The sequence below is a fragment of the Haemaphysalis longicornis genome, unplaced genomic scaffold (assembly GCF_048455015.1).
Source record: "Haemaphysalis longicornis isolate Haplotype H1 unplaced genomic scaffold, Haemaphysalis longicornis Haplotype H1 scaffold_14, whole genome shotgun sequence".
Classification (NCBI taxonomy): domain Eukaryota; kingdom Metazoa; phylum Arthropoda; class Arachnida; order Ixodida; family Ixodidae; genus Haemaphysalis; species Haemaphysalis longicornis.
In genome coordinates, this window is record NW_027526245.1 from 25,692,219 (window position 1) to 25,709,178 (window position 16,960).

Here is a 16,960-nt window from a genome sequence, read left to right on the forward strand (position 1 = left end):
AAGCAGAAAAAAATTGGCCGCGTATCTGCTCCTTTCGTTGCAAATGTCGACAAAAGACGATATTATTTTCCGACATTTTCCAAGTAAACGCCTCCCTTCGCTTTCCAGCTCACCTCTCGTGCTGTTCCTTTCTGTCGCGCTCCTCTCAAGGTAAACTCGCTAAAGTTTTGCTCAAGTCGATTTAAATTTACCGCGTTCCACTCCTCAGGCCGGGTGCCTCGATGCCAGCGCTGCCGCACGGTGGAGACGCGCGTGAATTGAGGCGCCCTACTTCGATGCTTATAGTACCGCGTTTCCCTAGTGCACGTGCGTTCCAAGCAGAACTTGGAGCCTATCTAGTTGACCCTTTCGTAACTGTTGCCGCTTGATTTCTTAAAATGCCGCAAGAAGCTATAGTGGCGTGGGCGACAGCAGGCGACGGCGGAGCGAATTTTTGTTTCTGCCGTGGATGTAGCACTTCATTTCGCAAAAGTCATGCATCTATTATTTTTCATAAAAGAACACTGCAAATATCACTCGTGTATTATTTGTTGTCTTATATTTGCGTAATGCCTTGTTCTTCTTCAACAATGTCTACAAGTATGAACATTACACCGGACCAAGAAGGGTAGATTTAGCTGTGACTATATAAGACTATTTCGCAGGCCTTGATGCACTTTGGCCGGGTGGCTGAATCGAGTCACAGACAGACAGACAGACAGACATACAGACAGACCCAAATTTCTGGGTTTAAGTAGCCTAAGAAAGACTATCGTCTTTAAAAGTATATACGCTGTGAAGGTGGTAGGACAGCGAAGCTGTAAACGATACCCAGAACGATTACGCCTTGCGGCGTCGCTTGAATTTTACATGCCCCGACTTCGTGCACCTACAAAGAGGGAACCTGAAGCAAGTGAAATTTACTTAACCACACTCTTGATTGCTCCGTAACGACGTCCACGACTGCTTTGTATACACACATGACTAGGTCACCAGTCACAAACAGCGCAGGAACGAGGCGATAGGAAGATCACACAAACACGGCGCTAACTCAGCGCCGTGTTTGTGTGATCTTCCTATAGTCTCGTTCCTGCACTGTTTGTGACTCAGTTATGTACCAACGGATCCGCCTACAATCTGTGTTGCAGTCAATTTCTTCTACATCGGGCTTTCCTTCGGTTTCCTTTCCGCTCCATCTCCAAGATTCTTCAACAGCGCCATGTTTGTGTGATCTTGCTATCGTCTCGTTCCTGCGCTGTTTGTGACTCAGTTATGTACCAACTGGCCCGCCTACAGTCTGTGTAGGTCACCAGGTAAGAGAGAATTGCGTCACTAGCGCCAATTTACCCCCTGGTGCATGGTAGGCCTAACTCTCAAGTTACGAAACAGCAAAAAATCACTGATGCTGCTATGGTAACGCTTTCGTTGATGCGGGAGGAGGAAACGCCGTGCCGCTTGTCGTCTGCTATGGGCTCAACTAGCACGGCTGTCTTTGTGTGCCCCAAGCGGGAACCAACACTCCTTGCATTTGTCTTATCAGATTCTGTTACTGCTGAACATCTTGTTATCGACAGCTTTCAGTTGCTAATGTGATTGGACTCTCGGCTGAGAGTCCAATCACATTACACAAAATGTTTGTTTGGAAATCTTTCTCAGTTTTGAAGTCTTTCTTGGGCCAACACGCCCATAGCCGTGACAATTTGTTTGGGCAAGAAAATCAGTTGGCGGGAAATGGGGTTTATTCACTCATTCTATTAGCAACCTATTGCAAGCGAAGGAATTCAATACATGCCACAATAGCACAGAGCTGTCGGTCTCTTATAGTATGTGCAAATGTTCGTATTCTGTTTCGGTTACACAAACATAAGAGAAATCTTCGTACAATTCATCGTATATAGAAAATTGCTCCAGAGCCCATCATGTTCATTGCTGTACACGATACAATTTCTCTAGAGACTATGTTTCATAATGACCCGTTCGTGAGTAACAAAATGATTATGAAGTGCCGATGACCAGTACATTTCCCACACCATTAACAACCGCTTCTTTTTTTTATTCTTGTAAACTTGCTAGTCCCAAAACATTATTCAGCTAGCGAATTTTCTGCGTAATTCAGCAATACGTCACACCTAGCAAACAGAAGAAAAACCTCCATAGATTTCAATAAACAACAGGTAACAGCGAAACAAATATTGAGAATGCAAAGAAGGTACAAAAATGTGTAGTAGCCGAGGGTGATAAACGAAGCGCAACTCAGCCGTCGCGCAGTTAACTCTTACTACTGGTAACGCAGAATGCAGTCGGTCAGCTGCTAAGTAAATGATTTCAGGGGTATCTCTCGTCTTCGCACGCTTTGTTGCCGATGTGCACTAAGCCAAATATCTGTACGAAACACAGGAAGGGGTTAGATGCGACGCACATGGTGGCGATGCCGCCGTGCCCACTGAAACATGCACGCCAGTTTTACCTAATCACGGTGATACTGATATTTTGACTCGTCAAATGGCGTTATTGTGTATTTTCAATTACAGCGTGAAATAATAGGCTTTGTTGTTCTTTTTTTTTGTTCAGGCCTTCTGGCAGGTGCTTTGATACAAGCATTCGGTGTCCGAAGAACTATGGTTCTCGGGGGTGTTATGATGACTATGGGGTTCTGCATTTCCGTGTTTGCGGACTCCCCAACATTTCTGGTCTTCGCTGTGGGACTGGCGACCGGTAAGTTTAATAAGTTTTTCTTTCAATGAAAAACTGGGGCAGCTTCGCACTGGTGGTGTGGAGACTGGGAAAACGGCGAAAATGGCGGCCCCACCTAGCTTATTCTAGGTTCGGCTTCTTTATGCGTGGTTATGCTTGGAGACTCTGCCATGTTTTCTGCGTGGTTTGGACGTTAGCCCTCGGCCATTGAAACACTCGGTCAGTAAAGTTTAACAATGTACGCTTGCCCACCGGCTTTGCGGTGAAGCTCTAAAAGTAGCTGAAAGCGCCGTATAACGAGCGTTCGCTCAACCTGTTTGACCTCGTTCTTTGGCCACCGTTCGGTTTGTAAGATCTAGTGTGTCACACGCTAATTTATAAGTGTATTTACGTTATCGCTTATCGGCCTTCGACATCTTTCCTTTGGACATTTATTCTTCTCTTGGCGCCGTCAAAAATGCATGACTCATCGCTACAAGAAATAGAGCGAGTCACCCCGCGACGCGCTTTCGGCATAGAATACAAATTTTGGCTAGTTCGTATAGAAGACAAGAGAAGACGACTAGACACACAGGGTGCAGACTTGCAACTGATTTTTATTTGAGTAAAAAAGTACATTATGAAGGAAACCGGTCTACGCATTTGCGATAACCTGCGGCACAGAACGAAGATTAACAAGAAAGCACACCAGAAAAAGAATGCTAAACACGGGGAGCAAGCAACTTGACATTAGGCATGCGCAATCCCTTCGTACGCAAACAAAACAAGGCAAGGGCCGGGGCAGTTCAAGGGCTCCAAATAATAATAATAATAATAATAATAATAATAATAATAATAATAATAATAATAATAATAATAATAATAATAATAATAATAATAATAATAATAATAATAATAATAATAATAATAATAATAATAATAATAATAATAATAATAATAATAATAATCAATCAATCAATCAATCAATCAATCAACCTTTATTTTCGGTGCCCAGGAACAACCCTAGGGTCTTGGTACTGGTACACCATACAAAAAAAAAAAAAAAAACACTACAATTAAGACAAGACAACATACACAAACTATATGTATGACATAAACAATAAAGTAAAAATAGTTACAGAAATCTTAGAAAGCAAAAAAGGAAGAAAAAAAAAAAGAACAGACAGTCAAAAAAGAAAAGGCAGGCTTAGTGTTGCAAGCCATGCCACTCGGCCAGCAAAACGTTCAGTAGATGTGAAAAATAGGAACTATACAAGCAAATATTGAATCAACATGACATAGAGTATACGTATATAGCCAAGGTTTTCTAACAACATATTAGGAAGTTCCAAAAAAAAAGGGGGGAAAAGCTTCAGCATTACCAACACTGACACTAAAAACGTACAAATATTCAAGCAACACAAAACAAGAAAAAGTGAAAAGCAAGCAAGAACAGTTTGCACATAATACATAGGGTACATAAATTTGGAATGACATAAAGGACTTAAGCTACAACAGTTTTCAACTCATTAGAGAACAAAGTAAAGGAGCTCTGGAATATATCAAGCCGAACGGAATATTCATTATATGCACATTGTATTCGGCAGATGGACGAGCGTCGGCTATTTAAAGCAACTGGTCTGAAAGCTGGAAATTTTCTGAAAAGTTTATTTGGCAAATTGACATTGATAAGTGTAACCAAATCGTCACACAAAATATTACCATGAAGAAGTTTATAGAGAAAGATAATATCAGCTCGCATTCGTCGACACCGAAGGGAAGGAATGCTTTTCAGAAGAGACATGATGCCGTTTGCGTCGTCTTGCACATGACGGAAGCGGTGCTTAAAGATAGAAAGGAACTTATTTTGAACCCTTTCGATACGGTCACTATTGGACTTGCAAGTTCCATTCCAGACAACAGACCCGTATTCAAGAAGAGGTAAGCAGAGAGCCGAATACAACTTTAAGAAAGGAAGCGGACCTTTAAACTCTCTAGAATACCTGCAAACAGCACCCAGACAACGAAGAGACCGACGGGTAATTTGTGCAATGTGGGAAGAGAAAGTCAGAGAAGAATCAAACAGTACTCCCAAGTCCCGAATTTCGGTCACCCTCGGCAGTGTGGTGCCTGCAATTTCATAAGGGTATTGCAGTTGTTGAGTTTTTCTACTATAGGAGACAACTTTAGTTTTTGAAGGGTTCAAAATAAGGTCGTTTTTGGTGCACCAACGATGGAATGACACAATATCAACCTGAAGAGAATTACAGTCCTGAACACTACGCACTTCTCTAAAGATTTTTATATCATCAGCGTACAACGGTAATAATAATAATAATAATAATAATAATAATAATAATAATAATAATAATAATAATAATAATAATAATAATAATAATAATAATCTGTTTATTGCCATTCACATGAGAAAATACATAGTGTTCGGGCCCGTCAAAGCCAAAGGGAGGCTTGAGGGACTGGGCCCGGCAATCGGCGAGTCAAACAATGGCCGAAGAAAAAAAAAAACAACAGAGACACAGACTAAGGAACATCAACGAACACTGTGAATGCTGCTTTTTAGCACTCTTTAAAAAAAAAAAAACTTTAACGAAGGGATTGTAACAGTTTCTGCAGTTGTCGTCTTGAGGTCGCAGTAAAAAAATCTTCAGATAATTGATTAAAACAAACAGGCACATATACATTTCTTGTTGCTTTACCGTATCTGGTAGAGCACCGGGGTACTGAAAAACGAAACTCGTTTCTTAACACTCTTGAAACATTGGGTTGAATCTTGAAATCACAGCTCCAGAAATGCTTGAGAATGACAGTCTCAAGAAACAAAGAATGAAACGACGGCAGTTTAACAGCTGTGAACAAATTATCAGAAACAGATACGGAAGAATTGTAAACGATACTTTTTAACATGTTCTTCAGTAGGCTATCAATTCGATCCTTCCAGTTGGAAGAACAATGTGCATAAACTGTGATACCATATCTAAGGACACTTTACGCCAGGGCATGCATAACCATTTTTTTCACCGGTAGTGGCACCAAAGATTTCATGTTAAACAGTGCGCACGCAGCCCCGCGCAGTCTACCGCAAACAAAAGCTAAGTGACTGTTCCACGATAAGTCACTGTCAAAATAGACACCCAAGTATTTTATCGAATTTACGTAATCCAACGGAACACATTGACACTGGAAGCAGTTCTGCTCATGCAAAAAAATTGGCACGTTTAGGTTTACCCTTTTCAACGGATTACGGAAGCATAACAGTTCAGTTTTTTTCATGTTAACTAACAAACCATTTTCCGCGAACCACTTCATTGACCTGCAAACATTGCTTTGCAATAAACATGCTGCTGTCGTGAGTGACAAATGTGAAGTCAGTAAAACTGTGTCGTCTGCATATTGGAAAACGGAACATTTTGAGGTAACTGCAGGAAGTTCGTTCATATAAATATTAAATAATAACGGAGACAGTGTCGATCCTTGCGGAACACCAGCTTTTATGGGAAGTTTGCCGCTGAATATACCTGGACCATCGACAGAGACAACTTGAAAACGCTCACATAAAAAATTATGAAGTATAGCATGGAACGGTCCACGAAAACCCACAAGATACAACTTTTGGAGCAGAATATTATGGTCTAGCGTGTCAAATGCCTTTGAAAGGTCAAAAAACAGTGCACAGCTAACTAGGTTTTTTTCAAATGCAGAATTGATCTCATCAGCAAACTCTTCCAGTAATGCCACAGTCCCTCTGCCAGCCATAAACCCGAACTGTCTATCAGAAATCACCTTAAATTTAAGCAAAAATGACATCATGCACTGGAGTAAAAACTTCTCCAAAATTTGCGAAAGAATGGGTAGTATAGATATAGGTCGGTAGTTTTCGAACATGTCTTTCTTTCCTTTTTTATACAGAGGCTTTACTACCGCCGTCTTTAGGGTCTGAGGTATTATGGCTGTTTCGAGGAAGCCATTCAACAGGTAAAGTAAGATACCGGAAAGGGCCTGGAAGTTACGTTGAAGTAACGCTATTGATAGTCCATCTATTCCCGGGGGCTTGTTTTTCCGAAAGCTAAAAATGAGCCCCGTAAGGTCATCCAAAGATATAGATGGGAGAAAAGCCGACGCAGGCGTTGCATTGGTTAGTGTACAATTAACAAGATTTCTATTAGAAGTGGTTGCTGATGCACGCGTAAAATACTCATTGAATAAGTTTGCTGTTTCTACCGGATCATCAGAAAAATTCTGGGAGAGGGGAGGGCGTTCATTATTTTTACATCGAAGGGTGTTAATGAGGGACCAGGTTTTCCTCGGGTTTTTTGCCGATTGCTTGAATTGTTGTTCGAAGTATCTCCTTTTGGCTGCACGAATAAGAGCTACAGTTCGATTTCTAGCTGATCTGTACTCCAGTCTGAGGGAAACATTTTTTGGAGCATGCTTTGAACGATGCCATAACCAGTCCCTGTGTGAAATAGCCTGCATAACTTCAGAAGTGAGCCAATTATGCTCTTTTCTTCGCTTCGAGACGACGAGGCGCTGACATTGTGTACGGAAGATGTCTAATTGTTTTACGAAATCTTCGTAAACTACTTGTGGCGGATTAGAGTTGATTAGAAGCGACCAATTATGATCCCTGATCATCTTGTCTAATTTTATTTCGTTAGTTACCTTAACCACAAGTTTCATGTGATCAGCCTGGACACGAGAATTGGAAAGGAGCGAAACAGAACTGCCAGTGATTCGACAGGCAGTGAAATAGTGGTCCGCTATCTGTTGTGAAATAATGCAAGAAACTACTTTGTGGTTGGGAGCTCGAACATTTATGTGATCCAGGCAAGAGCTGACTAATTTACCGTTAAGGTAGCTTTCACGCGTAGGGGCGTTTATGGTGCAATCTATGCCATAACAAGAAAGAGCAGATAAATAGTCTGACGCCGTTTTGTTTGTAGTAGATAAAGTATCAATGTTTAAGTCACCTGCCAAGATAAATTGTTCTTTCGAGCCATGTCGCCGTAAAACATCATCTAATTCAATCACGAAACGACTTTTGCTGTTGCACGGAGGGCGGTACACACCCAGCAGGGTTAAGGAACTATGCGTGCAGCTTAGATTTAGTGATAGGCTTTCTGCGTGGGAAAAACTGTTTTCCAAACGCGTCACTTCATATTTATCTAACACAAAAACTGCAATGCCGCCTCCACTCCGCCTAGGACGCGTAATGAAATGGCAGTGGTAACCTCGTAGTGCAACAGAAGACAGCCAATGTTGAGGCACATTTATCTCGGTTAAAATAAATGCATCAACAAACTTTCTCGCCGATTCAGCCAACAACTTAAACTCGTCCCAGTATTTCCGGAGGCTTCGAATATTCAGGTTTACAATTGTGAAGCTGTTATTTTGGCTTGGTCCAAAATTAACATTGAAACTTTCAAAGTTAGGGAATGAGGTTTCTGAAGGCGTTTTCATTCTTGGATTTTTAGACATTAGCCTCGCTTTCCGATACAGAAGGAGGGCTTGCGTCCCTAGTTATCCTGCAGATGTCTGCCTCGCTGATCACTCGGATAAGTGGAGCGTCTTCGAACTTCTTAACGAAGATTCTGCCGCCTCTCACCCAAGCAAACTTGTAGCCATTTGCCTTAGCAGTTACCCTAGCCAGCCAAAATAGCCGTCGATTTGCTCGCGTCAAGTTTTCATTGAAGAATAACTTTGGAATGACGTCAGAGTCGTGCAGCTCGCGAAGCTTTCCGCGCAAACCAAACCATGTTTCCTTGAGAGCCACTGAAGCAAAGCGAACCAGAATCGTAGGAATCGTACCCTGTTTTGCCGGAAGGCGATGTATTGCTACTATGTCGTCCGTTGAAAAGTTCGGCACCTCAAGCGTCTCGGCAAGCTTCGCTATCCATTCTGACAAGTTTTCCTTAACAGCCATCGTCAAACCATGAATTTCCATATTGGCCTTCCTACTGTACTGCTCTGCTTCGTTCTGCTCACGCAAAATCTGGTCCAGTTGATGCGCTTGCGTCTGAACCACCTCTTTCAGAGACTGCAGTTCAGCTTCCCGCGAGGCCGCCTTTTCTTGAGTTGACTTGAGTTCCACGAGTACAGTGTCGTACCGTTTTGACAGGAAAGATACAGACTCCTCCATCTCGCGAACTGTTGTTGCCAATTTCGAGAGTTCTGTCTTTAGCAAAAGTAGCGCATCGAGCTTAGTGTGAATGCTCTTTACTTCTGCCATTAACCCGGATAACACTTCACCACTATCGGACGCAGGACCTGTGTCTTGTGCGCCGGCGCCACCCCTTTTTTTTGCCGTGCGACATGTTTTGCAGACCCAGTTATCGCGCTTCGCTTGACCCATAGTTGTGAAAGTGTTAGCCGCTATGCCTGAACAGTTCTGCCCGACATGATAGGAGAGTCTGCATTCAGCACACGTCATAATGCGGCCATCTGCAGGCAAATCATTCATACATGCAATGCACTTGTTGTCGTCACCCGCCATAATGAACAAACGATGACCAACAAATGGCACTCAGATAAATTGGCAGTCAGCGGCAATTGGCAGTTCGCATTCAAACAGAGAATTATCGACTATACCTGTCAAAACAGTGCGTGAGTGTGCGGCCGCTGCTTTCGCCGCCGACTGCAGAGCGTTCCGGAGAAGTGGGCGGTTTATCTGGGCGCGCCGACGAGCCGAAGGTACGAGGTTGCCAGATACTCCGCCGAACTCAGGCCAAATTCAGCCGCACAAGGCAGCTGAGAAGCAATGGCCTGGTCTTGCTGAACACCGGGTCCGCAGCACTTGGCAGCAGGTAGACAGCAACCGAAGGGACCCACTTGAGTCACCGAAGTCCTTGCAACCACGCCATGACCCCCGAAGAAACCTGTCAAAACAGTGCGTGAGTGTGCGGCCGCTGCTTTCGCCGCCGACTGCAGAGCGTTCCGGAGAAGTGGGCGGTTTATCTGGGCGCGCCGACGAGCCGAAGGTACGAGGTTGCCAGATACTCCGCCGAACTCAGGCCAAATTCAGCCGCACAAGGCAGCTGAGAAGCAATGGCCTGGTCTTGCTGAACACCGGGTCCGCAGCACTTGGCAGCAGGTAGACAGCAACCGAAGGGACCCACTTGAGTCACCGAAGTCCTTGAAACCACGCCATGACCCCCGAAGAAACCTGTCAAAACAGTGCGTGAGTGTGCGGCCGCTGCTTTCGCCGCCGAATAATAATAATAATAATAATAATAATAATAATAATGCTTTATTGCGCAAAATACTAAACAAATACACGGAGGCAGGCCTGCCAAACCCGCGTTGGGCTTTAGCGGCATCGCCTGGCAGGCAACGGAAACCGCAGATATTAAATAAACACTGACACAAGTACAAAGCATAGTATAGCAGAACGCTCAAGTATACATACAAAGAAAAAAAGTGAGAACAAGTTCACTTACGACAAATAGATTACACCCGACAGAATAACAGCACTCGAGACTTAAAATATCAGCTTGTTTCCTAAACTGGCCACAGCTTATCAGAAATTTGTCTACAAGAGCTCTAACGTCATACAACTCACAAACCGCGTTTAGCATGCACCACGTGATATGGTTTGATAGAACTTGAAGTGTGGAATAAAAAAAATGGAATTGCACAAGGTCAGTAGTAACTGGACAGAAAAGTATATAGCATTGCTTTCAAGGCTGAAGGCGCTTGAAACCCATAAACACAATTTCGGCAATACTAGGCCCTCAAAATGCAAATTATATGTTTACACGACGTAATACATTTTTCAATGAGCGTTTCCTTTTTACAGAAAAAATACTGGGCGGCAATCTGTTAAAGTACAAAGGGACATAGTAATGACGCATTCTTCTACCGTACCTAGTTGAGCAATGAGGAATGCAGTATAAGTCTTTCAGTCGTAAACAACGAACCGGTGTATATGGCTGCTTGAATTTGCTAGTCCAGAAATGTTTTATTATGACAGTTTTCATTATTAATTGATCAAAATTCGGTAAAGACAATACTTTAAAGACGTCGGCCTTATTTTCATAGCAGAGTATATCGTACGCTACCCTCTTTAAAAAAGGGTATGCGAAGCTTGTAAAGTTCGGTCGGCACCAGAATCCCGGGACGCTCGCCGCCGAGTCTGTACACAAAGCAGCCGCGTCGGCGGATTGCCTCGAAAGCGCGTCATCGCTTTTTCATATTTGCCGCGCTTTCGAGGCGCTTTTTCAAAGAAAGTGCTATGAGTTGTGCCGCGCCTCCGCCAGATGGCGCCACGGGTCCGCGACCGAGAGAAGACGCAGTGAAACATCCCCCTCGCGAGGGGCACGATCAAATGCAGAGCATTTCCGGGGGCGCACGACGTTAAGTAGTTTGCGTTACGTTAATGTTGTTGCACTTGTGGCAACTGCTGACGAGAGAGCGCTCGTCAGCAGTAATTTGAATGAGTCAACGATATAAAGCGCATTCGTAGCGCCCCATTCTGTGTCGGCTTTGTGGCGCAGTGGGTAGAGCACCATGTACATTGCGTTCCGCCCGCAGGGTCGAGGGATCGAAACCGGGCGCCGGATAGTATTTTTTTATATAGTAGGGAGGGGTGCGGTGCGGACTACGGACGTCAACGCGGGTGACATCGTGAGTTACTGAAATGCTGTGCATTTAATACATCTGAGAATTCCGTCAATTCTAGCTTTCCAACGAAGTGAACAGTGACCGTACACTGTTAAACCGAAGCGTAGGTTGCTCTAAGCTAAGGCATGCGTGACAGCTTTCCGTACAGATATAGGCATGTAGTATTTAATATTATAAAGCAGAGCAGATACAGCCCTAAGTTTTTTGCACAAATACGAAAGGTGCGAATCCCAGGAGAGGTCATTATCGATATGTCGGCCGAGATACTTTACAGTGGGTACATATTTGATAGGTTTACACGTGCAACGGGAGCAATCAGTTGTATGTAGCCCGAACGAATAACCAAGATTCACTTTTTTAAATGCATTATGAAAGCAAATTAACTGTGTCTTTGCAGCGTTGACTTTAATTGAGTTATCTCTAAACAAATCCATTATGTCCATTGCTGCCTTTTGTAGTAACACCACCGCTGCCTTATACTCTTTAGCGGAAGCTACCAGAACATTATCGTCACCATACTGAAACAAAGAAACCGGCACAGCGTTGACAACATCGTTCACATAAATATTAAACAGCAACGGGCTCAAAATAGAACCTTGAGGCACTCCAGCTCTTTTTAATAAAGCAACACTTCGACCATCTCCTATTTTAACTGACTGGTATCGGCCCTGAAGGAAATTCTTAAGCAACAAAAGGAAGACACCACGGAAGCCAAGTAAGGAAGGTTTTTCTAACAACAGGTCATGACAAACACTGTCGGAAGCCTAGCTGACGTCAAGGAACAGGCCGCAAGTCACATTATTACGTTCGAAACAAGAGTAAGATCAGAAAAATCTTCCAGTAACGACTGCTTTCCCCTACCTTCAAGAAAACCATACTGTGTAGGCGATAATATCTCATGTTTGTCTGGGAAACATCGCATAGTTAAGAGCAAGGGTTTTTCTAGTATCTGGGCTGTGCTCGATAAAATGGAAATGGGCCGGTAATTTTCTTAGTTAAGACGGGAGCCGGATTGATAGAGTGGAAAGACAGTTGACGTTTTCAATTGCACAGGTATGTCACCCGTTGCAATGATGTTGTTCAAGATACGCAAGAGAACGTTTTTCAAGCAAAACTTTTTACCTCTACCCCCCAAGGGTTCTTTCGCGACCGTTGGTGTCACCAGAAAACTCCAGCGAACAAATAAAAGAATTTCCTGGCACCACCGGGAATCGAACCTGGAAATAATACACTAACAAAGCGAGAGTCCGTTGTCTTACCGATTTCGCTACGAGCCCATGCGAAAACAGGGAAGACAGGTGGTGTACTCACCAAGCACATCTACTTGTTTACCCCCTGCGGTCTCGCTGAATGCCACGGGAAAGCGCCACGCGACCACTCACGCCCGTGTAGCAGCCCTGTGCGCATCTTGCTCATGTGCTAAGAGTTACAAAAATTAAAGGAAGGTCACACCAATGCATGGCATCTCACTTTTAGCACGCCAATGTGCTAAAGCATGTGGCCTCCAGTGTTCACGTAAAAAATCACAGCTCCTTGTCGTCCGCCCTCACGCCAACCCAAGGAATACATTCAAATACTCCTTGATGACCAGGCCATCACTCCAAGCCCCAGGATTAAGATCCTGGGCCTACATCTCGAGGCTAACATGAAGACTGGCGTCTCCTTGCAGCGCCTCAAAAACAGTCTTAATCAAATCATACACATGATCAGGCGAGTGTCCACCAAGAAGGGAGGCCTAAAGGAATCCGGTACCTTTCGATTAATTGATGGTTTTGTCCTCTCGAGAGTCACTTACGTCAACCCCCTGTCTTCTCGACGAGGAAGACATAGAGATGCTTTATATAATGATTATAAAGGCGGTCGAGCAGGCCACTGGTCTTCTCATGAGTGCGTCCACACAGAGGCTGCTTAGCATGGGGCTCCGCAACACGGTGGAAGAGCTGATCGAAGGCCATCTTTCTAACCAGATGGTCCGACTCAGAACTGTGGTGGGTAACCGCATGCTTCACAAGATTGGCTGGGCAGCCCAGAATGTCAATCCGCTTGACGTACTTCCAGACTCTTGGCGACTAACACTAAAGATGCTCCCTTTACTTAGGAAATATGAACCCCTCACATGATGAGGGTCACCGAAAAGCACGGGCTCAAGCGCTAAACACCACCCTTGGTGGGGATCATGCACAGACGCCTCCACAGATGCTTCCTACACAGACGCCTCCAAACATCGAGGGCAGCAATACGCCATCATCGTGGTTACCTCAAGAACCAACCTCCTTGCGTGTACCGCGCTTATGACCCAAGAAATGACGCCACCAGAAGAGGCAGCCATCACCTTGGCTCTCACTCAACCAGGGGTTCGGATGGTAGTCATCGATTCCCAGCAAGCCTACTTGAATTACCAGTAGGGTTGGGTGTCCTGACCTGCACTGCGCGTGCTAAAAAACCACTCCCCAAACGGTTCCATTCAGCTCATCTGGACACCCCCTCACCCTTCAAAGGAGGGCAACAAATACGCCCACCCAACAAGCCTGCGCTTTCACCTCCCGTGCTATGGAGCTGCACGAGGACAGTCACCCGCTTGTCACGTTCAGGGAGATAACCCAGCATTATCGCCTTTTAAAACAGACCGTACCTTCGCCTTACCCTGACCTTTACAGAGAAAAACAAACTTCCGTACGACTCATACAATCCGGGCTCCTTCCCACAGCCTACGCATCTTCACCTAATGTATCCGAATCGCTACGACGCTGAATGTAAATTTTGCTCAGAAGAAGGAACACTCCGCCCCGTATTCGGGGTGTGCGACTTTAGCCCTGAGCACCCTGCTCTCTTTCCGTCAACTACCCAACAAGAGCAATAGGAGATGCTGCTGCCCAGGCCCTCTCTACCAACCCAGCTTCAGCGGGTGGACAGAACACAGGCCGCGCGGACTGCATATGGGCCCCACAGAAGAAGGAATCACTCCGTTCAGAAATCTGAACAGAAGTATATCTTCCTCCTCCTGCTCCTTCTCTGCCGCAAATCTCGTCGCCTCCGTCCGCGGAGCAGAGACGGAGAAGTCAGATCGTCTAACACCGGGTTGGAGCTTACTTTAATTTTATAAAACAACTTCCCATTCTGTGCTACACCAATACAACTCAACCAAACACCGTTCATGCATCATGCATTGATTTAACCTTACCAAGAATATCTCTTTGAAGTAATAAATGGTGTGGTTAAGTGATTTCACGTCTCTCTGGTTTTACTATTTGTAGAGCGGTGTGAGTGAATTTAAGTGACGTCGCATGGGTCATCGTTATGGGTGCCGTTTACAGATTTGCTTTCCAACCACATTCACGGGGTCGATTGGCGGGATTTTTTTAAGGATTCAAAATTTTTGCGTAATTCATCAATCGCATTATTGTCAACACCAGGCAATTTATTGGCTTTAAGGCTATAAATTATCATTCTTAAATTGTTTTCATCCAAAAATGGAAGAAAGGCTGACTCCGAAACATTAGAACGCAGAGTGCACACTCTTGTACTGAAAGGCAAACTACCAGACACTCGTAAAAAAAGGGTATTGAATTCATTAGCAATGCTTTCATCATTACTCGAAACATTAGAAGGGAAATGATTACTACTGTCGCTGCGACTGTAACCTTTTCTCAAGTCATTAATCAAACACCACGTTTTTCTGCTGTCTGAGCGTGCCTCGTCGAATTTTTTCCGAAAATGAACCCGCTTTGCCGAACGAATCATGTCATTATCTCTGTTTCGAGATTCCTTAAACTTGGAACGCAAAAAGGCACTCGAAGGTGCTCGTCTGGACTGCACCTAGATAATATTTCTCCTTTATTGCCGCCAAAATTGCCGAAGTCATCCATTTATTTTCTGAATTCCTTTGTTTGATTTTAACTTTGCGCGTAGTTGTCCCCCTAAAGCGATCAAGCACTGTAACAAGATTATCATAGATTTCAGCGGGTGCCGTATTGACAAGAAATGTATCCCAGTCGTGCTGCGCAATTAAATGATCAAACATTTTGTAGTCAGTGATCGAAACTTCTTTGCTATGGTTTGACTGCCCCTGCGCAATCGGTGGAATAGTCAATGAACAACAAACAAAGTAATGGTCAGCGAGTTGCGATTCTAAGACTGCAGATTGGACAGTACACCTTTGAGTTCGAACGTTTATATGATCAAGGCATGATTCCACGAGGCGACCAGATAGGAATTCAGAACGAGTTACTTTTTGAACAGTTTCCTGCATCCCACATTTAGAAATGACGTCAAGGTAATCGGAAACCAAACCGAGAGTTGGACGAAGAGTTGGACCTATCATAACTACATTTTCTTCAAGGGACTGCGCAGATAGAGCTGAATCAAGCTCCGACAAAAAAAAATGCGTCCATTGCAGCAGGGTGGTCGATAGATAGAAAACATAGTCAAAGAAAACGTGGAAGTTCTTAATCGCAACGCAACTACTTCGGCCTGAGTAAATGACAGCGCTTGCTCTGTTACAGCCCAAGTGTTTTTAACGAACACGGCAATTCCTCCTCTCCCTATTGGACGCGTGTAGGAGAACATTTGGTAACCTGGGATGCCATATTGTGGCACGCAGTCTGAGTTAACATTAATCTCTGTCAATATAAAACAGCCGTAGAAAAAAGGAAACGGCGAGGTAAGTACTCAAAAGTGATCCCAATTTTTGCGCAGACTTCGGATGTTTACGTGACAAGCCCGGAAAGCATTGCCGGAAGTTGCCGAAAACGACTGTTTAACTCCTGAAAAGGTCGTCGCTGTAGTGTCGAAGACTCCCATTATTAAACTATCTTTTCAAGGTCAGATAACTTGTTGATGCGAATGACAGGTGAAAGCCAGAACCTTCCCGTTTCCAATCCAGACGAACTTGAAGCCCTTTTCTTTTCCTCGAAATCGAGCAAATCGAGATAGCTCGCGGTTAGTCCGTGTCAGGTTCTCATTGAAGCAGAGCCGTGGGAAGGTATCAGACTCGAGAGCTGCAAGACCCTTTCGGGCGTTCATCCAAACTTGCTTCTTGGCTGCAGTTTTCATCTGGACAATAATGGAAGGAATGACATCCTGTCTCCCTGGTAAGCGATGTACTGTTGTTATATCGGTTTTCTGGAAGTCGGCAATGTTGAGTTTGACGGCAAGGTCAGTCATAAATGCAACAAGGTCTTCACCCCGAGTTGCCGGAAAACCATGTGCTTCGAAGTTGGCTCGCCTAGTGTATTTCTCTAAGTCATCTATTTCTGGGCTCATCTTATCAATCGTGTCGCTTTGCTGCGCTACGGTCAAAGAAAGGGACGCAACTTCTCCCTTTAGCTGCGTCAATTCCACCTTGTTGGTGGATGCGGTTTCAAGGACGCTGTCGTACTTTTTCGAGATAAAGCTTGCTGATTCTACAAGCTTTTCACTAGTCACCTTAAAGGCAAGCATTACTTCCATTTTCTCCACCAATGTCGCGACAGTGGCTGTCAGTTGATCCAACTTAGCAATGACACTCGATAGTTGCGTACAAGATGGCTCATCTGGGTTTGATGGATCGCCTGTATTAGACCGACAAGCTTGGCAAATCCAGGCATCGCGTTTGGCTGCGGACATCTTATTATAAACGGCATCGGTGACACTCGAGCAGTTTTTACCAACATGATAACGTTCCTTACACACT

General features: G+C 44.3%; 1 protein-coding gene across 1 annotated transcript in view; it reads left to right on the forward strand.

Moving 5' to 3' along the window:
• LOC144165211 (uncharacterized) overlaps window positions 1-16,960 on the forward strand; it is a 159,515-nt gene that overhangs the window by 61,188 nt on the left and 81,367 nt on the right. The window contains exon 3 of the mRNA XM_077695330.1: window positions 2,551-2,694. Coding sequence (XP_077551456.1) covers window positions 2,551-2,694 — 144 coding nt within the window. The remainder of the gene's footprint in view (window positions 1-2,550; window positions 2,695-16,960) is intronic.